Consider the following 24,997-nt stretch of genomic DNA (forward strand, 5'->3'; position numbering starts at 1 on the left):
GAAAAATTGTATTAGTCCAACAGAGAAATAGATTTCCAACAGAGGGGAGTGGAGAGCATTCATTTAAGTTTTTTGCTTTTACCTTTTTGTATTTATGAAAAATAAATATAAGCAAAACAGCTATAAATGGAAGGCAAAATCCAATAGTTGCATAGAATGAAACATTATCTTGGAGGGAAAAAACAGCTCCTGTAATTCAAAAAGATACATGTTACTAAACAGCGAATCAGAACTGGAATATAATGTTAGGTTACGAGGAACAGAGTCAAATCTGTCGTGTTTGTATTATCGCCACTATTTTCCATTCCCTTTTGGCCTGAGCCTGAGAATTGCTAATGGGAATTACAGGTGATCAACATCTCTCAGGTAGCCAGATCATGCCCTTCAAACCTCAGTACATGAGTAAGATCCTCTGTATGTGGATCGACCAACTCCCATATGAAGGAGGGTTCAGTTGCCTCTGGAGTAGAGGTGATCCAAGGTGCAAAGATTTATGCAGAGGGAGGGGCAGGGTCTGGGTGGCCCAGATTTGGGTGAGGGTGGAGCTGGGAGAATACACATTGTTCCCCCTTTACACCACAGAGCTTATCATGTTGGTGATGGGAAGATACCTTTAATGAGGCTCCAGGGACAGCTGCAGCCTGGGGAGTCCCTGGTAATGTAGCTATGCTGCCAGGTAGCAAAGGAAATGCTGGGGACATGGAGCCAGAGTGAAGGCAAAAGATCTCCACATAGATGCACCTGATCTGCTTTGGATCTCTGGTCGGCACCATGATCCATTCCACATGGGACAGACTGACAGCCCAAAGTGGAATGAACAGAGAGGAACCCCTAAGAGGATAGTCATAAATATTTCTTCCCCTTAGCCCCCTCTTGTTTATTCTACTGCAGGAAGACGTGTTTAATGGAAGTATAACCATTGACTTCAAATGTCTTTGGGTCAGGGCCTCAATTAGCACTGTAAATGAGTTGTATTCATAACAAAACAAGATGGGCAATACTTATAAACTGGGTAAGTCTGAAACTTATTTTCATTCAAAAAGTGAATGTTATATGACTCTTTAACCCCTTTGACATCATTGTTCAACCAGATGCCATTATGGCATGTTGCCCAGATCCCTGGGAATCTAAAGACAAACAGCCAAACAAATAAGAAGTCATTCCAAGGTTAACTGCATAACCCCTGCCTCAATGCAGATATAATATAAAGAGCCACCAGTTAACTGAGGACCAATTACACCAAACCTGCTTAGAATGTTGCTCTGCTATTGCCTCGTTAACACCATAATGCCAAAATTACCAGGTCTAACTTTTTCATCATACAGATAAATACATCCTTGCCCATTCAGAAAATTAACACCAGCATACAGTGTGTGCTATCCATATAGTTTACTCCAGTGTAAACTAATTATGTTTGACCCATGCTTACATAAATTCATTGTTCATTAAATTCAAAATATTAGACATTAGATGACTGGATTCATAATACTTAAATGTACTCTACACATGTTCTCATAGACATTCCAGCCTATGTACACCACTAATCAGTGCACATCACTACCAGGCTGGGTGTCAGAAAGACAAATTAAAATGACTCAGTAACTAATGGTATTAAAATCGGAATTCCCTGCCTTTTCCTTGTTACATTTTTATGATTTTAAGACACTCAAGGTGAAAGTGTGTGACCTTCTCTCACAAAAGCAGGCTGACTCTGCTACCTTCTACTCTTTCTTCTCTGTCTACTTCCTTTTTTACTATAGCTGCAACATGTCTTCTGAAGGTCAAAATTGAGCAACTTTAATATCCTTTATGACACTATATATGTGGAATGGTACCGGGTAATACCTATCACTTGTGGTCAATACGTTTACTAAATTAAGACAACATCTTGTCTCTTCAAGACAAAGGAAATCTTTATGTTCAAACTGAATAAATTAAAGATTTGCCCTCTTCCTAAATAATACTGCATGTTATTTTCTGTAGCTCAAATATTTGTCCTCATGCAATATCTATGGGCTGAAAATCTTTAGTCTCAGAGAAGACATCCGAACAGAACATGACCTGATAGCCACGTTGCTTCTTCTTTGTAATCAAACATAAAAGGAGGATCTCATATATTTCCATAAGCAAAAAGGGCTGAACATCAATTTGTAACTTAATTTCCAGGGTATAGCTTACTCATAGGAATAAAAAGCAGGCCTCTAGATTCACAGGGTGTGATTCTGCAGCTGACTTTAATGGAAGAGTAGTCTGCTTTGGGACTGCTAGATTTGGTCCCAAACACCATATCACTGAACTTAAGAAAAAGATCATGCCAGAAGAAACACACATTTTACCCACAATTCCACTCACAGTCTGTGTGGAATCCTATATTTTAGTTGCAAAGAATATTCAAATGTGAACCAACAATACAGATGATAACATAGTTTTCTCTTTGTAGTCTTTAATTAACTTGAGATGGCCTGCACTATCTCAGAAGCGGTACAGTACCTTGTTGGTTAATGAATCTCTTCGCACAGGATGAGCCAACAGAATTGTTTGCACAGCACTCAACAGAAAAGCCTATCACTGTATCCTGTATATCTAAAATGCTGCTGGAATGCCAGGACCCAAAGGTTTTCCTCTCATGTGTGTCATTCCAAATCCCTTCTGTGATTTCTTCTGTACAACTAAAAAGAAATGAGGTCCAGTTATGATTGTTACAACTTGCACAGGGTTTTGGGGAGGCCAAATCATGAGAGGTGGCTGATGTTTGTGCTAGAGAGGAGAGTATTGCTGGGCTTGATTTTCACTATATTATTATACATGATGATATATACATCTACATACATTATACATGTATACATTAGATAGATAGATAGATAGATAGATAGATAGATAAAGTCCAAAGCAGACTGCGAAGAGTACCAAAGTGATCTCACTAAACTGGGTGACTAGGCAACAAAATGGCTGATGAAATTCAATGTTGATCAATGCAAAGTAATGCACTTTGGAAAACATAATCCCAACTATATATACAAAATTATGGGGTATAAATTAGCTGTTACAACTCAAGAAAGAGATCTTGAACTCATTGTGGATAGTTCTTTGAAAACATCCACTCAATGTGCAGCAGCAGTCAAAAAAGCGAACAGAATGTTGGGAATCATTAGGAAAGGGATAGATAATAAGACAGAAAATATCATATTGCTGCTCTGTAAATCCATGGTATGCCCACATCTTGAATACTTGGTGCAGATCTGGTCGTCCCATCTCAAAAAAGGATATATTGGAATTAGAAAAGGTACAAAAAGGGCAACAAAAATGATTAGGGGTATGGAACAACTTCCATATGAGGAGAGATTAATAAGACCAGGACTTTTCAGTTTGGAAAAGGACGACTAAGGGGGGATATGATAGAGGTCTATAAATTCATGACTGGTGTGGAGAAAGTAAATAAGGAAGTGTTAATTACTCCTTCTCATAACACAAGAACAAGGGGTCACCAAATGAAATTAACAGGCAACAGATTTAAAACAAACAAAAGGAAGTATTACTTCACACAAAGCACAGTCAACCTGTGGAACTCCTTGCCAGAGGATGTTGTGAAGGCCAAGACACTGACAGGGTTCGAAAAAGAACTAGATAAGTTCATGGAGGATAGGTCCATCAAGGGCTATTAGCCAGAATGGGCAGGAATGGTGTCCATAGTCTCTGTTTGCCAGAAGTTGGGAATGAGCGACAGGAGATGGATCACTTGATGATTACCTGTTCTGTTCATTCCCTCTGGGGCACCTAGGGTGACCAGACAGCAAATGTGAAAAATCGGGACAGGGGGTGGAGGGTAATAGGAGCCTATATAAGAAAAAAAAAACAAAATTGGGACTGTCCCTATACAATCAGGACATATGGTCATCCTAGGGGCACCTGGCATGGGCAACTGTCAGAAGACAGGATACTGGGCTAGATGGACCATTGGTCTGACCCAGTATGGTTGTTCTTAAGTTCTTATTATTATTGTGGGGGTTGGGAGTAGATGCTGGGTTTTTTTTCATTTGATTTAATTTTTAATTTTGGTAAAGGCATCTAGAGCCAAGGATAGGTATTTTTTTGTATATTATGGTCATATCCTGAGCTGGTGCAAATCAGTATAACTCTGTTGCTTCCAGTGGATCTATGCACGTTTACGTCTGCTGAAGAGCTGGCCCTATGACTCTAAATAAATAAATTCAAGGGATATTATCCAGGTTCTGCTCCCAGCCTTCCATCTGGGTTTCACTTTGACTGTTTCTCCATCACTCTGCCCACTAATCCATTTCCGCTGGGGCTACTTCAAACCCTCCAGAGTTTTCAGAAGCTTCAAAATAGCTGCCATTTAAAAAGATTAACCTGCCATAAAAATGTTTATGTCTTTCCTCTAACGCATACAGTTTCCTCCTCAAAATTACACTTGATTAAGGCTTAGAATGGAAAACATTCAGTCCCAAATGAGAAGCAAAATTTAAGTCTAATATTTAGAAAGAGGAATTTTATACCAAAGGAAAGAGGAGATTGCCACATTTTAATGGGACACACAACACTTTTTCTAGACCTACATGTTCCCAAGACATTGGGTTTTAGAGTCTCAGCATTTTATATATGAAAAGCTACTTTAAGAAATATTTTAAATTTACCAGTTATATGTTTTCCTCTCCTTTTGATTTCTGTACAATTAGACTCATAGAAAGAAGTGGACTTGGATGCAAGGATAGAAAAATTATCATAATATTTAAAAACAACTTTCTAAAATATTTTAAATCTCATTCATAACATTCCATTAATATATTTGACCTGGTACCTTAATTTGAATGTAGGATTATTTTTGGAATGAGCTTTTTAGAATGAGTAAAGTAATGTCGACACAGTGCAAGAAACACCCTGGTACCTTGAAGTTTTAGGGCCTGATTCAATCTCCATTGCAGTAAATGGAATGACTCATTGACTTCCTTGAGCATTAGATCAGATCCTCAATGCACTTCCAGGTACTGAAATGGCTAGATAAACCAAAAGAATATCTTGACACTTTGATGTATTCCCTGGTAAATCCACTGGTCCTGATACTTTGATTCATTAGGACCACTAAATGCACCAAGGAAAGCTTATATGGAATCCAGTATTCATACTGGGACACTGTGCAATTAAATTAATGTCTAACTATTGCTCTAGACACAGCTGTGTTTATTTCAATATAAAGAGCTTCAGATACACATGCTTATGGGCCTGATGTTGCTTCTATTAAAGTCAAGGAAAAACTCTAATTTAGTCTGATTCATCCCTGTACCAGACTATTATTTTACATGTACCCCAAAGTTCATCTTACAGTATCCTAGTCACTGGCTAGTCTTTATTTAGCCAAAGAAACATCACAAATAAGAATATAGAAATAAAAAAAAAAGGGCAGAAAATGTCTTTATTTACTTAGAAGAATCGGGTCCTGGACATTTCCTCCAGGTCCAAGATGGTGCAGGGTAACTATCAGAGAAGCAAGAAATATCTTTTGATGTTGACTGTATTGTTACTTCAGGTTTCCCTGTAACAAACATATCACAAAAAAAGTTTAATATAATACTTTAGTCAATAATACAGTTATGTCTATAGGGTTACACCCAGAGATGCTGGAACAATTTGTATAGTGGAGGGTGCTGAGAGCCACTGAACCAAACTGTAAACCCTATATAATGGAAACCACTTCAAGCCAGGGAGTGCAGCAGCACCCCCAGCACCAGCACCTATGGTTACACCACACCCAAAGTGATCAAAATCTACTTAGGTATTTATAAAGCATCCCATCATCAGGGGCCATGTTAATCTCCATAGCACCCCTGTGATAGGTAAGTACTGTTATTTCCTTTCTATGTATAATGGAATGGAGACAGGAAAGTGAAGTAATTGACCCAAGGTCTCACAGTGAATCAGTGGCAGAGCCAGGATTAAAACTCAGAACTTCCTGACTCCCAACTGCAAGACAATCATTCCTCCAAACTATGCTACACGTGAAAAGGCAAATTCTGATTGCCTGACTCTCACTGAAGAGCATTTTTTTTGTTGACAGTTAATGTAAAGCAATGACATGATATTACTAACATGTAGCAAAGCTAAGATTTTTTTCAACAAAAAATACTGGATGCAACACATAACACATGATAGTGCAGCACTAACAGGTACTAAATGTTCATGGGTTTGTGATGGTCAGCGCTTGTTGGAAGTATCACGGGGTAAGTCCCTTCTTAATGCAGAGAGGGGCGGGGTAGGGGAGCCCAGACCCTCCCACTCCACTGGGATCTGGCACCCAAGAGCACCTTAACACTGCCCTCCTTGGGCCACTTCCTACCCCTGACTCTATTGGCCAAGTTTTGCAGTCTGTAGCAAATAGGTAATGGAAAAATGGTACTAACCGCCCCTCCTGTCTGTCTGGGTGCAACCGGTAGGCACCCCTTTTCCAATGGCTTTTGCAGCATCCCTTCTCAGGAGCTACCTGCCTTGTTAGTCCCCTTCTAAGCTGTCTGATTTTCTTTTAAGCTCCATCTCCATCTGGAACATGCTCTGCAGGTGAGGCTGGGCGGGGTCATCTGGACCCAGAGTTGCTCTTTAACATCTTTAGTTCTAGGGGAGGGTTATACACCCCATCATAGGGTTCTGGGATGAATGTTGTGAACTCGTGAATGGCATAAAGAAGCCACAAGCAGGGTCTGGCAAGTTATACCTAATGAGTGAATTTTCTCATATCATTCTATCCCACTCTCATGGATTAAGACTATTTTGCCTTTTTGAAGTAATGTAACTGTATTTCAGTTGGTGCCTGCCCACTGTAGTTTTCTTAAGAAGTTTTCATTTTCTTGCTCTATTTTTGTCCACACTGTTGGTGGCACACTAGAGGTAGGAATTCTTTGTAAAAGGCTATTTCCTGATCATATTTGATGGCTGAGATTTCTTCGGTATTTTCTGCTAGGTTTTATAGGGCTTGGGGATTTCTAGTTAACAATCCAGTCACATAGGACCCAATTCTCCTCTCACATTGGTGTAAATCAGGAGTACTTCTATTGAAATCCGTGGAGCTCTATTGGTGCAAAACAGGTGTAGGTTACAGGTGAACAAGGCCTAGAGAGTGCTCAGTGAGAATGAAACAAGAAACTGTGAGGCTATGTCTACACTGCCCCGCAGATTGGACTACGGGGTGTGAATAGCAGTGTGTACCAAGGTGCTGCGCTGTAGGGTCCCTGTGTGGATGCTGTGGGTGCAAACTAAAAAGTTCCTAGTTCGCATTACCACAGTCCTCTTTAAACAGGATTACATTAATCAGAACTAGGAACCTTTTAGTTCACACCCGCAGCATCTACCTGGGGGAGTTACCAGGGCAGCACTTTGGCATGCCCTGCTATTCACACCCCTGTAGTCCAAACTGCGAGGCAGTGTCGACATATCAGAAGCACATGACAGCAGCTGCTACATGAGGAGTGTGAAAAAATTCTGACAGGAGCTTACATTATTTTCCCCCTCCTGCTTTTTTAAACCTTTCCCATTTTGATGACATCTATCATTGCAGTAATATTTTCAGGACAGGTATTTAGTTTTCAATATTTCACTGGGACTCAAACTATCTGAGGTAGGTCTACACTGCAATCAGAGGTGTGCGTGCAGCTCAAGTAGGCCTACCCACGCTAGCTTTGAGCTAGCTAGTCTGCTAAAAGTAGTAGTGAAGAGCTGGGGTCCCTGACACTGTGTCTTCGTTGCTCTTTTTAGCTGTGCTGGCTAGCACAGGTTTGCCTACCTGAGCTGTAATCACACCTCCAATTGCAATGTAGATGTACCCTTACTGTACTCCAAAATCTGCAATATGCAAGTCAAAAAAAATCTCCCAAATAGGTGGTAGAAAGAAAAACAGACTTGTATATGAGAGGCACAAATAAAAACACAGTTAGATGAGAGACGTTAGGAAACAGAAGACATTAGCAAGCAGCCTTACTATTGGTTAAATCTCAAAATTCCCACTTACCCAACCTTTTTTCCCCCTCGTAAAAACAGTTTGCTTTTTTGTATTGTCTAATATATTTGACAACTAGTTATAGTTCACTCTTACTATCCGAAAAATTCCTGATCTACAAGGTGATAAATTGTTAATGTTTATTTTTGGTAGGATGAAAGAGGGGTGGGAAAGAAATAACCTATTGGGTGAATTCCTGGCCCCATTGAAGTCAATGGCAAAAATTCCATTGATTGATTCCAAAGGGGTCAGGATTTCTCACCCATAGATTTAATCAAACCTGTGCATTTTTTTACTTACGTTTCACATACAACATCATTGTTTTATTCACATATGTATCATCATTTTCTGCATAGAATACGTATTCCCCTGACTGATACTTATGATCACAGAACCTTGAAGAAATGCTGTTGAGAAAAGGGGGGGAAATGCTTAAGCACATTTACAGATTACATGTAGTCAAGATTCAAATATTTTTTTAAAAATCAAGTCATTAACAAAGAATCCAAAATAATTTTTTTCTGAATAAAGAAATGTAAAACCAGTCTCCAGACATAATTATATTCTCTATGTGCTGTAATGAAAGGAAATGGGAGTGATTCCCAAATCTGTTCATTTGATTGTTTTATTTTTGTCTGGATTGTTGTCAGATTTGAGAGGGAACTTTTGTGGGTTCATCAGTGTTAGAAGAGTACTTAAGGGAGATGCTCCTTGCATATAATTACTGGTGCTCTAGTGCAGTGGTTCTCAACCAGGGGTCTGGGGCCCCCTAGGGGGCCGTGAGCAGGTTTCAGGGCCAGTATTAGGCTTGCTGGGGCCCAAGGCAGAAAGCCGAAGTCCCACTGCATCGGGGTGAAGCGTGGGGCCCTGGGGCCCGCCACCTGGGGCTGAAGCAGAAGCCTGAGCAACTTAGCTTCATGGTGCCCCCTGTGGCATGGGGCCCTGGGCAACTGCCCCGCTTGCTACCCCTTAACGCTGGCCCTGGCTTTTAGATGCAGAAAACCAGTTATTGTGGCACAGGTGGGCCATGTAGTATTTAATAGCATGTTTGGGGGGCCTCAGAAAGAAAAAGGTTGAGAACCCCTGATCTAAGGTACAGATGTCCTGACTTAAGGGAATACGGTTTTTTGGCTAGAAGAGTTTCAGTCAGTGAATAGCGGTAAAGACGGCAGGCATCTGAGGAAAATCTATAAGTCAGAAGAGAAGAAACAGCCAGAATCAGCAGGTAGGTGTACAGGAGAAAGAAACAGTCAGCCCTGAAAAAGAAACCTAGAGATGGGGGGCGGGGGGAAACTAAGTAGCTTTTATTAGACAAGACACATAACACAGTTATGAAGCCAGCCTATCCATATGTGGCTCTAAAGTAAGAAAATTCACACTGAAGAGAAGTGTCATTTTGCCTGCTGACTGAGGCCAAGATTTCCATTCATGATTATTGATTTTGAGTGCCTCAGTTGTAGAGTGCTCAACTGGGACACCTTCAAGACATTATAGGTGATAGAAAGAAAAACAGACTTGTTTATGAGATGTCTAGGTGCTCAGCACTTTCTAAAAATCAAGCCCTCTTTAGAGTGTCTCCAGTTGGGCACCCAAACATCGATACATCAAGAATCACTAGTCACGGGAAAGAAATAAGAAGAGCCTTTCAAGAGTCATTTCTTGGGTGTCTGCATGTAAGCACAAGGAAAGGTGAAAGAACAAGATGTACATGAGAGCATTTGCCTTCATGGAATTGATTCACCCATAGTAAGGAAGTGAAAAGCAGCAGTGTGCTAAGCACAGAGATATGGTCTGTTTTATAAAGAGAGAACAGAAAATGGAAAGTCTGAAAGAACCTGTTGTTGCTCTTAGCACTTAGAGGAACTAAAGATGGTGCCAAATTTTTTATAGCATGAAATTAAATGTTAAGGAGCAAAGTTCATAGTACAAATTTATTATAAAATGCAATAAGGAGGAACAACTTGATAAGGATATAACAGAAATCAAAAAAGGAAATAAAATCAATAAAAAGGATATGAAAGGAGCAAAGTAGAAGTGATGGGAGATATGGTTACTCAACCATAAACCGGAACATGCAAAGCTGAAAATAACAAATCAAACAGGGTGCTATAGAATGTGATTGCATATTTATTTTTAAATTTATTTACTTTTCTGTCCATTGAACCCATCTGCAAAATGTGTACAATAATAATACCTGTATTGATTTTACCTGCCTTCTTACGGGGCATTGTGTTGGCTGAAATCTGTACAGTGCTTTGAAAATCTAAAGCGCTAAATATGACTATCTGGGATGCTGTAAATGAAAACTTTTTAAAAACAACATTTAAACAAAACTTATTCCCTGGGTTTTATGCATGGAGCACCTGGGCAGCTATGTCCTGTAACTGATGCAGCTTGACTAGGACTCAGTTACAAGAATCTTGCCTGAAGTGACTATGGTGTGAACAAGCAAAGCCAAGCCTGCAATAGACAGAAAAGGGTGGGCTTTTCACAGAAGTTGGAGTTGGTGGTCACCACTCTGGAGTATGATAGCAACAGGGCCGGCTCCAGGCACCAGCTTAACAAGCAGGTGCTTGGGGCGGCCAAGGGAGAGGGGTGGCACCTGCGGCAATTCGGGGGCGACAGGTCCCTCACTCCCTCTAGGAGCGAAGGACCTGCCGCTGAACTGCCGCCGCCGATCGCGGCTTTTTTTTTTTTTTTCTGCTTGGGGCGGCAGAATGCTGGAGCCGTCCCTGGATAGCAACATGCATTTCCATGCTGAAAAAGCAATCTAGAGCAACTGCTATATTCCTGAGATCAAGTGGTGACCCCACCCTCCTGTAAATCAGAATTACCTAAACCATCTCAGAGTTCCTCAAAATACTATTTTTGGCCCATCAGCATCACTTTACTCTTATCTGGGTTGAATCAACTGTCTGTCCTCCAAACACAACTGTCTGCCAGACAAATAGACAGCTAGGAGACAGTCTGCAATAGTTGGAAAGTAAATAAGCTGAGTATTATCAGCATGAAAGTGGTATCTCTTGGACAAGGATGAGTAAATGCTCATGACTACCTTTAGCGAGCTCATCTCCAGAAATGATCTTAACCACTGAAGAACAGATCAGCCTACTCACACCAGGGACTGCAGATTAGTCACCAAGACCCAGTAATCAACTCTACCAAAGTCTGCTGACAAAACGAACGTTATCAACAAAGACAGATCTCTTGCCTCCATTGCCAGGAGAAGATCATTTACCAGGCTGATCTCTGCTGTCTCTGTACCATGTGAAGGTCTGACTCCAAATAACCAATCTGATTCAGATGAATAGCCAGGTCTGTTACAAAATAGGACCAAAAAGGCTTAAGACTAAAGTGAAGTGTAACAAAACGATAAAGAAAGCAAAGCTAAAAAGTGAAAGCAAGTTTGCAACAGAGTTTTAAGCAAAGAATTAAATGTTTTAAGAATATGAGGAACAAGAAATCAGCACAGGAGCATTATGTCCTCAGACCTGGCACAGGCCAGGCATAGACAAGAGTAGTTAACACTGCTAAAACGTTAACTTTTTGCCTGACTTTTCACAAAGTTAGAGGTTAGAATGCTGTATGACTTTAGTTTGCAAAGTTGAAAGGAAACTCAGAAGGAATTAGATAATGATATCAAGAAATTAGGCTGGAGAATGGATACATCGTTAGGACTAGACAGAATCCATGCCAGAACTTTATTATAGGAAGTAGCAGAAAAAATAGTTAACACATTTTTTTCAAAACCTCTTTTGTAACATGGGAAAAATCTGTGAATTGGACAGCTAGTAAAATTTCTGTAATGTAGAGAAGGCCTAAGGGATCTACTAAAGGTCTAGGAAACTACGTGCCAATAAGCTTGGCTTTAGCAGCCTGAAAGATACTGGGAACATGAGCTAAGAATGGAATAAGACTAAGGGAACACCTAGAAGGTTATAATTCAGTCATGGATGATCGGAATGGGTTCATAAAAGGAGAATTATGTCTAAGATCAAGAAACTGAGTTTTCTGAGGATATAACAAAATAATTGAAAGAGGTATGTTATGTGCATAATTTAGGAAAGTATTTGTTATAACACACAAGACTAATCAAATGTATAACACAAGATATTTACATGATTTGCTCTTGAAGACTCGAATAACATTACAGAACACTTTGGTAACACTGCTTTACCAATATCTCGATCTATTTATATTTTAAAAATAACATTTAACTTAAAAACAAAAGCCACACTCTACATGTTAAAAGAAAAAATGAACAAATATTTCTATTTTTTAAAAGACAAAAAATAAAATAAGTATTTGTACAAACTATAACAGACAAATATTCAGAATAGTTAAGTACCTGTATCCATCCGCATTGTATCTTTGCTCACAAGGAAATGATTTTTGGGAAAAAATCCATATACATCTAATTGGTGGGTATGCTTTAAGTTTAATTTCAAAACAAAACTTTTCCAACAGATCAATCTCAAAATCTTCTCTTGAGTCAGTTACATTTATAAATCCCTTTTCTGTAAACAAAATATTAAAATTCTGTTATAAAAGGTGCCATTTAATTAAGGAATTTGAAAATGTGCACATTTTTATTCGCATTTATTATTGCAAGTTATGAATGCATTGGTCATAAAATCACTAGTGACCATTCTGTTCATCTACAAAAAGATCAGGTGTAATACTGGGTGATAACATGCAGGTTTTGTCCTGATGTTCCACTCCAGTCTATGTGTAAATGCTCTGTCTTTGAATGAACCAATCTGATTGGCTTGGTTAATAAAAGACTCAAAGACCTTTAAAAATACAGGAACTCATCCATCTTTCTGCCCTGCAAGTCATTTTGAATCGACTACAGTGATCATCCTGTGTAAATTTCTTTCACTCAATTGTAAATACTTATTCCAAATGTTAATAACTTAAGATTTATAAAATATAAAGTAATACATCACTGCCAGTGTAAGCATCTCTTGATGGCTACATTTCACAGGGCCTGCTCCAAAGTTCACAGAAATCAATGGAAGCCTTTCCAGTGACATCAATGGGCTTAGGATCAGGTCCATAAAGAAAGAAAAAAAAACACACGTGAATTGTAGTAAATAGTGCTGGTTTGGGCTTTTCTTTTTAAATGGTTTTCTTCTGGCCACATCCACATGCTCTGTAAAGCACAGTTTTCTCTAGCTGAAGTCCTCATTTAGCAAATAATAGGGTGGAAATTCCCACATAAACCATAAAAATAGACAATGCTTTAAAACAAGAAATGCTTCCTTTTATGTGAATTCTCCAATTGTTGTGAGCTATAAACATCTTGGCTGTACAAATGGGACCAAGGGGAGTATTTTTTATCTTTCCAGGTGGAAAGTCATTTGAAGTTATGCTATGAGCATCATCCAAATAGATTGGGTCTAACAGCTAATTCCATACCGCCTACAACTACCTTGAAATAAAGTGACACCATTTCTCTACAAAAGAGTTTAAACAAAACAGTTTTCCCTCTTATAGCTGAAAGAAAGGAGTGCAGGAGTGAGTGATGTGATCTTCACAGCCGTTCCTTTTTCTGTTTACGTGTGGCAGTTTTTGGATTTCTATTCAAAGTGTATTAAGTGTAATTATTTAGGGGCCATGGGAGTCAAGTTGAAACTCCTAAGTCTGAATATGATCTTTTCTTGTTTCTGTAATTATTTTTACCTTTGAACCTGGTATTCAGCAGCTTAAACCATTTATTTTAAAATAGCTCATCTCTCCTGGAACAAAGACTGGATAATGCACAGAATTCTTTATGCAATGCTGATAAAACAAAATGTCAGGTAACATCCAGAAACTGGATGTGAGAATAACAGACATGAAGAACTCTGCAGCTGTGGTGAATGGCCTGGTTTCTGCTGTGTTTAAAAACCTCTCTGCCACATTTGACAATCTGAGAATAAGGCTAAAATTAAAAAGGTGAGATTAGCGGGCGTACTTGAAAAGGAGCAGAGAGAGAGAGCGAGCAATTTATGCTTTTTGGCTGAAGTATTTTCTTTCTACAATAATACTGCGCATATCTACTTTGAGACTACCAGGAAGGAAATCGATCCACCTCATTCATCTACAAATTGAATTAGTCAGGGTTGAGATGCTCCAGCGTGAAGAATGGGAACATTACATTTAAAAAACTCCATAGTTAAAATTTGGGATCCAAGGATGCAGTCTTTCTAGGCCATCCCCCAGCTTTGAAGAAGACGAAGAGAGACTTGTCTCATCTGTAAGAAGCAGCTTCAGAGGCTGGGTTTGAATTTCTCCTTCCTTTACTCAGAAACTTTGAGTACAACAGAGTGGCCAGTCTATTGTATTTAGTTACCATGATATAGGAAAATGTTCTGCTCAGTAAAAGACTGAAGCTGAATGTGAGCATTTCAGAAATTGAGAACTCCCATTTGAATGACTCCTTATTTCTCAGGATCATAGGCTTGTTTCATTTGTTATATATATATATTATGTATATATTATGTATATTTGCTAGCACAAATTATTAAATATTAAGATACATATTTAACAAGAAAAACAGGAATAAAATATTGCATAAATACAATGTGACCAAGTTACTGTTGATTTAGAAACCTTAACTTTTGCATATTCTGGCTTTTTAAATTTTAACTGGACAATCTGAATTTTAATTTAAAATTTATCTCCTGTATTTATTAGAAGGTCAACAGGATAATTCTAAAGGATAATTGGTGAAACCTGCACAGAAAGTTTTAATTATAGGAAATTTTGGGTATCTGGAAACCCTCTGGATAGGTCCAATATTTTACATCCCCAGTCTCCCTTTGAAATGGTTGCAGTTGCCATCTTGAATTCTTTTGTTTCTGGAAATAATATTGAAAGGATGACAACACTGTGTAGGCTAGACTTCAAATTCATGTTATGGTGGTGTGTAGCGGGGTGATCACCCCGCTCCTGCCCTGAGGGGGTTAAAGCAACCCTGGAGAGGGCTGGGGCACAGAAATGCTAGGCTGATTGCGGGAAGCAGCCACAGGTGGGGACATGCCCCAATAAGGCCACAGCTGGCCCTATAAGAGGGCTGAGGGCCAGAGACAGACATACACTCTCTCTAACTCTCTAGAGAGAGAGGACCTGGCTGCCTGGGAAGCTGAGGAGGGTACCTAGGGTGGAGCAGTGCTGGGGAAGGGCAGAGGGAGCTGGGGAGCTCCAACCTAGTGAAGCCCCAGGCTTCAGGCCGAGTTAAGGGGCCACAAAAGGGTACTAGGGCAGCAGAGGGGCAGCCCAGGAATAGGCAGCGACAGCTGGTCCAACCTCCCTTGCCGATGATGAGTGGTTTACAGACTGCCATCTGCCCCAGTGAGTGGGGGCTAAATGGAGACTGGCAGTAGCCACTGAGGCAAGGTGGGGATAGGGAGTTGGGGGTTCCCCTGGGGGGGAAGACCCAGAGCGAGGGGGTACTGTGGTGGGCAGAACCCCTGGGCAAAGGGCACCGGGAGGGACATGGGGCCAGGGGCAGGTGAGACACCGGCCTGTAGAGGGCGCTCTGGGCTGAAAGAGCTAATTCCCGAGATGACCAGCAGGAGGCGCCGCGCCGGTGAGTCGTTGCCCCGCCACATGGTGTCACTCCCAGAACTACTGTCCTTGAGGAGTAATGCAAATAACCTGGGAGCAGGTGTGATTGTGGGGTACCTGCAGGGATATGGATAATCCAGTTCTGGTTTATCTCCATTTTCAACTTCAAGTAGAAACAGGATTTTTCGTAATAACTGTAAACATAGTGTATACACATGCAAACAAACAGCTGAATGACTAAAAGAAAAATATGGCACAAAGTTAACAACATTAATCTGAATTACCTAAGACTGTAACCAAAGTTGTTTTATTTGGATGTTCTGTGGAAGAACAGGTGTAATGTCCATTATCACTTCTTCCCATTGATGAGGCAAATGCATAGAGAATCCGTACCATAGAGGAGTCTTGATAATCTGTTTCTTCAAACCAGTGCCCCTAGTTTTTAATAAAGGTTTGTATTTAATATTGTGTGGTACTGTCCATTATTATGTATGTGAAAAGAATCCTGTTTTATTACCTCTTGTAATTCTTTGTTTTCAAAATGCCATTTCAATCTGAATTTATAGTTTTCATAAAAAGCTCTACATCTTATCAGTAATGGCTCCCCAACTTTAAGAAGGAGTTCAGGTAAAGATCCTCCAAGTTTTTCATTTAGATCTGCAAAATGAAAACACACCGGTGAAACAACAAATGAAATTATATTTTACTATGGGGAAAATTATTTATTTAAACTTTTCCTTCCCTCCCACACCTCATTTTCACATTTGTAAGCACCCATAGTTTTGCATCTATTATTGTATTTGTAATGATAAACAGACTATTTTTCCAGATTTATAACTAACATTAAAATGAATTATAATAGTCTAACATTTAAATAAATAAAACCAAATTCTGTCCTGACTTTCAAATCCAGCAATAACCGTGTATTCACACAGGGTGCAATTCAGCACAGAATTAAGCCAATCAAAGTAAGTTTATTAAAAAAAACTGACTATCAGTGTTAAAAAAAAATTAAAAATATTTTTTATTAAAAGTAGATGTTAAAGATCTGTGTGAAAAAATAGCAGTTACTTATGAAATGTAAAATAACACAACAATTTGTTTTTAAATGTACTATGAATAGGGCCCTACCAAATTCATGGCCATGAAAAACACGTCATGGACCGTGAAATCTGGTCTCTTCCCATGAAATCTAGTTTTTTGTTTGCTTTTACCCTATACTGTACAGATTTCACAGGGGAGACCAGCGTTTCTCAAATTGGGGGTCCTGACCCAAAAGAGAATTGCAAGGGGATTGCAAGGTTATTTTAGGGGCATGGGTAGCGGGTGGAGCCCCCCTTCAGGGAGGCTAGCCCCCAGCTCCACCCCTTCTGCCCCCGCCCCCCCGGCTGGAGCCCCAAGCCCCCCACCCCCTGCAGCTGGAGCCCCAAGACCCCTTGTCCCCCCTATAACCGGAGCTACATGTCCCACCCCCATCTGCCTGGAAGAGCCCTGAGGCCCCCCCCCACCCAGATGAGGCCCAAGTCGTCCCCTCTCCCCCACTTGCCTGGAGGAGCCCCGGGCCAGCCGCAGCCGCACCTCCCCAGGCCCCAAGCCACCCGGAAAAAAACGCAGTGTCTCTTCCTGAAGAAGAACCTGTGCTTTCATTATGCCCCATGCAGGTTCCGGGGTGGCTGAGGAGGCGGTATCTGCTACTTAGCTTCCTGACTTCATCAGCAATCTTTCTGGAGTCCAGGGAGACTACTGATGAACCTGGGAAGCTGAATAGCACATACCACCTTCTCAGCTGCCCCGGAACCTGCATGAGGCATAATAAAGCAAAAACTTCACCTGCCAAACCTGCAATCGGGTGTCTGGTGGCAGCGTGCCCTGGCCTATTATACCCGACGCCCATGTTTAGGGGGGTCGTGGTATTGCCACCCTTATTTCTGTGCTGCCTTCAGAGCTGGATGGCCAGACAGCAGTGGCTGTTGGCCAGGTGCCCAGCTCTGAAGGCAGCGCCCAGCCAGAAGCAGTGCAGAAGTAAGGGTGCAACACCATACCATGCCATCCTTACTTCTGCGCTGCTGCTGGCGATGGCTCTGCCTTCAGAGCTGGGCTCCCTGCCAGCAGCCACTGCTCTCCAGCTGCCCAGCTCTGAAGGCAACACTGCCGCCAGCAGCAACGCAGAAGTAAGGGTAGCAGTACCGCAACCCCCCCTACAGTATCCTTGTGACCACCCCACAACTCCTTTTTGGGTTAGGACCCCTACAATTATAATACTGTGAAATCTGAGATTTAAATAGCTGAAATAGTGAAATTTATTATTTTTAAAATCCTATGACCATGAGATTGACCAAAATGGACTGTGAATTTGGTAGGGCCCTAACTATAAATAAGCATTAGAATTTAGGAGATAAATATGAGACAGAAATATAGCAGCATTACATTAGTTTTGCCTAGTAATGTGCCTCTAAACATATTTATTCCAGTGATGACAAATTTACAGCCCAGTCTTGCAAACCTTACTGAAGTGAATAGTTGCAATTAACATCAATGGCAGGATTAGGCCCCTATTTAAATAAATCTTATAGCTATGTTACCTATTGTATACAGCTTGGTGCATTCTCTGCCCAGCTCATTAGTTGCGCAGCACCGTATGTCTGTCTGAAATAACTTATTTGCTGAATATCCGCGTGGCACCTCTTGTACTCCATATACTTTCCCATTTCTTTTACTGTCTTTACGATTTGTATGGATGCAACTGTAATTACACATACATTTATTTACTGAATACGAACAATAGTAAGGAAACTGGAATATTTTGTAGTTGAATAAAAGGAACTAGAAAATGTGGAGATTATAAAACAAAACACAAGGGCAATGGAGCTAGGGAAATTATAAACCGAATGAGCTGATATTACCTGAATACACTATTCGTGCTTATACTGGTAGGTGTAAACATTTGTAATATTATGAGTGAAATTCTGGCTCCTTTGAAGTTAATGGCAAAACTCAATGAGCCCAGGATTTCACCCTACATCTCTGGGACTGCACTGAACCCAGGATGTTGGACTATAAGCCTCTACTTCTTCAGCTAGAAGACACAGTACTGGTAATCTGAAGGCTGCTGAAGGCTCATAAATCCCTGTGTGGTCCAGGCACTCGAGAGGGACAGAGATCCACACTGTTACATGTGCACTCTGTATGACAACATACTGAAGGTTGAATTTACTTACTCGTGACCTGATATGTTTCTTGGAACATATTCATGTTGCCAATAGAACCACTTATCATACATAAAACTTAAAGCTACAAGGAAAGGCAAATTTAGATAGAAAATTTCTGATGACACCCTTCCCACCTTTAATCCCCACTCATTCTCAAAATAGCTAGGTTTTAGGGAAATGGAAAATAGAGGGCTATGGGGTTAGAAATATATTTAACTCATTAGCTATGTCAAGTGAAAATGCTTGGACTTGGGCCAAAATTTTCAGACTAGGGTGCCTAAAGTTTCCAAAAGTATACATTGGCCCAATTTTCCAAGAATACACTACAGCTAATACAAAAATGCGAATTCACCCATTGCACTCATGCACTCAATTTTTGCATGTAGTTTTTTGAGGACACTGTGTGTGTGTTAAATTTTATGGGAGCATTCATTACATTCTCCTTTGAAAATCTGACTCCACAGTTCTCCTTCAGTTGTTCAGGTTCAATCACATCAAAAATAAATACATCATGCTGTATAAAGTCTGTTGGCTTAGGAAGACATCAAGACTTGCACCTTAAAATTCAGTAAACAAAAAAAGGTAGCATTATATGCACCATACCTGTCATCAGGTGTTCTGCAAAATAACCATTCAATATCTGGTGTAGGGTAGCTTTCGGATGTGCAGTTTATAATGGCCAAGTTTTCACTTTTTACAAAATAGGGCTTCCTTGGTTTACCTATTAAAAGTAATGCAAATATTTTCAGACATGCTGCAATATTTTGTATCCATCTTTCTAATGTGTAGGACACTTTTAACACTTGTGAACCCACTGATGGTTACCAAAAGAAACTACACCATCTGCTCAAGAAACTCCCTGAAAAAGCACAGGAACAAATCTACACAGACAGACCCCCTGAATCCCGACCAGGGGTATTCTACCTGCTACCTAACATCCATAAACCTGGAAATCCTGGACACCCCATCGTCTCAGGCATTGGCATCCTGACAGCAGGATTGCCTGGCTTTATTGACTCTCTCCTCAGGCCCTATGCTACCAGCACTCCCAGCTATCTTCGAGACACCACTGACTTCCTGAGGAAACTACAATACATTGGTGATCTTCCAGAAAACACCATCCTAGCCACTATGGATGTAGAAGCCCTCTACACCAACATTCCACTCAAAGATGGACTACAAGCCATCAGGAACAGTATCCCTGATAATGTCACAGCAAACCTGGTGGCTGAACTTTGTGACTTTGTCCTCACCCACAACTATTTCACATTTGGGGACAATGTATACCTTCAAGTCAGCGGCACTGCTATGGGTACCCATATGGCTCCACAGTATGCCAACATTTTTATGGCTGACTTAGAACAACACTTCCTCAGCTCTCATCCCCTAACACCCCTACTCTACTTGCGCTACACTGATGACATCTTCATCATCTGAACCCATGGAAAAGAAGCCCTTGAGGAATTCCACCAGGATTTCAATGATTTCCATCCCACCATCAATCTCAGCCTGGACCAGTCCACACAAGAGATCCACTTCCTGGACACTACCGTGCTAATAAGAGATGGTCACATAAACACCACCTTATACCGGAAACCTACTGACTGCTATACTTACCTACATGCCTCCAGCTTTCATCCAGACCACATCACACGATCCATTGTCTACAGCCAAGCTCTAAGATACAACCGCATTTGCTCCAGTCCCTCAGACAGAAACAAACACCTACAGGATCTCTATCAAGCGTTCTTAAAACTACAGTACCCACCTACTGAAGTGAAGAAACAGATTGACAGAGCCAGAAGAGTACCCAGAAGTCACCTACTATAGGACAAGCCCAACAAAGAAAGTAATAGAACGCCACTAGCCGTCACCTTCAGCCCCCAACTAAAACCTCTCCAGCACATCATCAAGGATCTATAACCTATCCTGAAGGACGATCCCTCACTCTCACAGACCTTGGGAGACAGGCCAGTCCTCGCTTACAGTCAGCCCCCCAACCTGAAGCAAATACTCACCAGCAATCACACACCACACAACAGAAACACTAACCCAGGAACCTATCCTTGCAACAAACCCTGTTGCCAACTCTGTCCACATATCTATTCAAGGGACACCATCATAGGACGTAATCACATCAGCCACACCTTCAGGGGCTTGTTCATCTGCACATCTACCAATGTGATATATACCATCATGTGCCAGCAATGCCCCTCTGCCATGTACATTGACCAAACCGGACAGCCTCTACGCAAAAGAATAAATGGACACAAATCAGATGTCAAGAATTATAACATTCAAAAACTAGTCGGAGAACACTTCAGTCTCTCTGGTCACTCAATAACAGACCTCAAAGTGGCAATTCTTCAACAACAAAACTTCAAAAACAGACTCCAACGAGAAACTGCAGAACTGGAATTAATTTGCAAACTGGACACCATCAAATTAGGCCTAAATAAAGACTGGGAGTGGATGGGTCATTATACAAACTAAAAACTATTTCCCCATACTAATTTCCCCCCCTACTGTTACTCACACCTTCTTGTCAACTGAAATGGGCCATCCTGATTACCACTACAAAAGTTTTTTTTACTCCTGCTGATAATAGCCCACTTTAATTGATTTGTCTCATTAGAGCTGGTTTGGGAACCCCCATCTTTTCATGTTCTCTGTGTACATATACATATATGTAAATCCTACTGTATTTTCCACTCCATGCATCTGATGAAGTGGATTTTAGCCCATGAAAGCTTATGTCCAAATAAATTTGTTAATCTCTAAGGTGCCACAAGTACTCCTTGTTCTTTTTTTTATATATATATTTTATGTCTGAGTTATAGATGTATAAAACAAACAAGTCTGTCACTTTAAATAATCTTGACAGACTTCCTGAGGTAAGAATCCAACACTGATTTAGACATGTATGTAAGCAGTAGCCAGTCAACATTTCTTGTTATGACAGCAGGTGTCAGACTGAGAAGGCTGATTGTATTACGCATAAACAAAGTACAAGATGAAACCAGAAGGCAAAAAATCTACCCTCAGATACCCATACTCCCAACAACAGCAATAACTTCAATGAGAGCAATGCACAGGCATTCAAGAACAAAATTTGGTCTTTGGATATTTGAGCTTTGCCATACCTCATATTTAGGCTGTTAACAACACTAAGCCAAATTGTTTTGCTCAGTTCATTATATATTATGTCATTTTGTTTGTTATAATATTTTTTTCAAGTGATTTTAATGCTTGAGGAAAGTAAAGAACTGTTTGTCTAAGGTCCTCATTGTATAAGCTCTTCAACCTTGACCTGGTAAATGTGTCATCTCCCTGACTTCAAGGAACTGCCTGTAGGAATCAGAGGGTAATCTAGGGCCTGATTTTCAGAGGTGTTGAACACCTGTAGCTTTCATTCAATTCAACTGGAGCTATGAGTTCTCATACCTCTGAAAATCAGCTTCTGAATCTATTTGCATTAAACCCTTGAAGAATCTACTGAGACTACTACTCAGGAGTGCTACTTCTAACCAACTCATTTCATATACACAGTGGAAATGTCATTAATGACTTCACCACCATAAATCTGTAACCTAGAGATGTAAAGTTCCATAAACCATTACCAATCCCCTGAGCCCGCCAGCTTCCCAATTTGGACTATGCTTGAAAGTTTATTGCACCAAGACCAGGGCCGGCTCTGGCTTTTTTGCCGCCCCAGGCAAAAAAGCCTCCGGCCACCCTCCCCCCCCCCCCCCCCGGGGGGGGGGGGGGGGAGGGCGGCCGGAGCCCTGGGAGGAGGGCAGCGAGCCCCGGCGGGGACTCCGCTCTCCCCCCGGCGGCCGGGGGGAGGGCGCCGGGGGGGAAGGCGGCCAGAGCGCCGGGGGGAGGGCGGCAAGCCCGGCCGTGGCCCCGCTCTCCCCGGCGGCCGGAGCGCCGCGCCGCCCCCCTCCAGATGCCGCCCCAAGCACAAGCTTGGTGGGCTGGTGCCTGGAGCCGGCCCTGACCAAGACTGATGATGACTTCACTTAAAACTGAAAACACTGATTTTGTTTTAAATTCAACTGTGATTATGAAGTTAAAATTTCTGATGAGAAGACTGACAGTTGCTCCTGATTCATACTTTAGGTATCTTAAAGGCAACTTGCAAAGGGAAAAATTGGGTTTGTGCATTTTGTTGTTGTTTGCTTGTGTCTTTATAATCTGTATAAGATTGTTTTTAAAATGTTTTTTTATCTGCATTATTTTAATTTTAGAAAGGTAGGTTCTGTTTAGCGTGGAAAACTCTGATGACTGGAGAACAAGTGAAATTACAACAAAATTCCTACAACAAAACTAGGGAAGAATTGAGTTGATATTCCTGCTATTTCTATGACAAAAAACAAGCAGAAAAAATCTTAAAAACAAAATAACAACAAAACCTGTTAGATCCTCTTTATTATAGACAGGGCTGTTAGTGCCACCTATTATAAAGGTTGCCTGACACTACCTATTATAAGACCCTGTTGTTTATAAGGCTGTCTACACTACTGCCTATGTTGGCAAAACCTATGTCGCTCAGGGGTGTGAATATTCCACCCTTCTGAGCAACATAAGTTACACAGACATAAGCTCTAGTGCGCACAGTGCTATGTTGACAGGAGAGTTTTTTATGCCAAAGGGAGAATTCAGCCCAAGGCTGATTTTTTAATTTCAGCCAAACAGTTCAGTCATTTCTAAGAACGAGGCTAGGGAAATATACACTGTTTTGTCCATTTAAAAAAAAAAAAGACTTTTTTTAAAAAAGCTCTAGTGCCCTGATGCTTGGGAGCTTAGACTTGAAATTTGGCAGGTTTGCCAGGGATGTGCCTTTTGCCACTCCTCTGAAAATCTACCCACATTTGGCCAAGTTATAACCCTATAAAAAATCACAGTTCACACAAGCTCAGTGGAGACTAGAGTTTACAGTTAAAATCTCTGAAGATTCTGTCTTCACTGAGTACGCTTCAGCCTCTCACAGCTCCTTGTGAGTACACATGGACCATTCTCACAGAGTGACTGAGCATGCTGCAAGCCAGGGTTACAGGGGTGAAGCCACTCTTTCCCTGTAATGGCTCCTGCCAGGTGCTCAAGGTACTGAAAATGAGAGCAGGGAACCTGTCTCTCTGGTTCTCTCAGTGATCCCTCTGCTGGCACCCAGGAAGCACAGAGGAGGAAAGAATCTGATCTGAAAATAAAGCGGGTCAAGAGCCCACCCTAGTAGGGAAAGGAGTAGATTGAGACAAGGAGCCTGGTGAGACTAGGGCAAGTCACTTAAGTGACTCACCAGTCACCAAACTTTTCACAGGTGGTCACTAATTGTGTGTTTCTAGGTGCCCAACTTGAGATCCTGCAAAGTATGGAGCACTCACAGCTACAATTGAAATCAGTGGGAGTTCTGTTTTGAACACGTAAAGCACTATGTAATGTTAAGAACTCTGAAAAATCAGGTTGTAGGTTTCTCAAATTAGGCACCCAAAATTAGTGGATGCTTTTGATCTTGATCTTTCTGTGCCTCAGTTCCCCATCTGTGAAATGGGGATAATACTCCCCCACTTCACTGGGGTGTTGTGAAAATAAATTAACACTTGTTACTCTCTCAGATACTATAGTGATGAGCAAGACAGAAAAGCCCATGAGGAAATTAGTAATTCTAGATTCAGAGCAGAATTTGAATAGTATAAATAAAGCATGGGGCCACTTTTGCAATGAGGATAGCAAATACTGAATAGCTGTTCATTAAGTGAGCACCATCCATCCTGGGCACTGAATGAGGCAGGGGATCATGTAATTAAGGACTGTACCGTAATGCATTTGCACAAGGGGGGGGGGGGCAAATTAAGGTTATACAGGTAACTTTCAAACTGGCATTTCCTAACTTTTGAGTGCTTGATTTTGCAATCTTAATAATGTTCTTTTAATATAGTTTGTTTTGTGTTTGTGCATGTGCATGTCCGTGTGTGCGTGTGTGTGTGTGCGTAATACATTACAAAGAATGAGAAATGAGCCCAAGCCCCATTTAAAAACAATCTTTTGCATGTCATCTTTAACAACACGTAGTGACTCAGAACCATTTTAACCTTCACAATGAACCAAGGGAAATGAGGCAGCCATACATGAAATAAGTGACAAGGAAAATAGCCCACAATACAAGAACTGAAAGAGAGGGAGGAGAGACAATTGAGGAAGGGAGAAGTCTCATGGAAGTCTCATAGAACTGACA

General features: G+C 41.0%; 1 protein-coding gene across 1 annotated transcript in view; it reads right to left on the reverse strand.

Annotated features, from left to right (window-relative positions):
- The window catches only part of LOC113406802 (receptor-type tyrosine-protein kinase FLT3-like), a 54,265-nt gene that overhangs the window by 20,649 nt on the left and 8,619 nt on the right, over positions 1-24,997 (reverse strand). Inside the window, exons 4-12 of the mRNA XM_026653546.1 lie at positions 19,366-19,483; positions 18,136-18,296; positions 16,071-16,210; positions 15,838-15,988; positions 12,348-12,516; positions 8,300-8,406; positions 5,437-5,548; positions 2,491-2,669; positions 83-189 (exon numbers count right to left, since the gene is read on the reverse strand). Coding sequence (XP_026509331.1) covers positions 83-189; positions 2,491-2,669; positions 5,437-5,548; positions 8,300-8,406; positions 12,348-12,516; positions 15,838-15,988; positions 16,071-16,210; positions 18,136-18,296; positions 19,366-19,483 — 1,244 coding nt within the window. The remainder of the gene's footprint in view (positions 1-82; positions 190-2,490; positions 2,670-5,436; positions 5,549-8,299; positions 8,407-12,347; positions 12,517-15,837; positions 15,989-16,070; positions 16,211-18,135; positions 18,297-19,365; positions 19,484-24,997) is intronic.

Source organism: Terrapene carolina, unplaced genomic scaffold, assembly GCF_002925995.2.
Source record: "Terrapene carolina triunguis isolate 2854851 unplaced genomic scaffold, T_m_triunguis-2.0 Scaffold141, whole genome shotgun sequence".
Lineage (NCBI taxonomy): Eukaryota > Metazoa > Chordata > Testudines > Emydidae > Terrapene > Terrapene triunguis.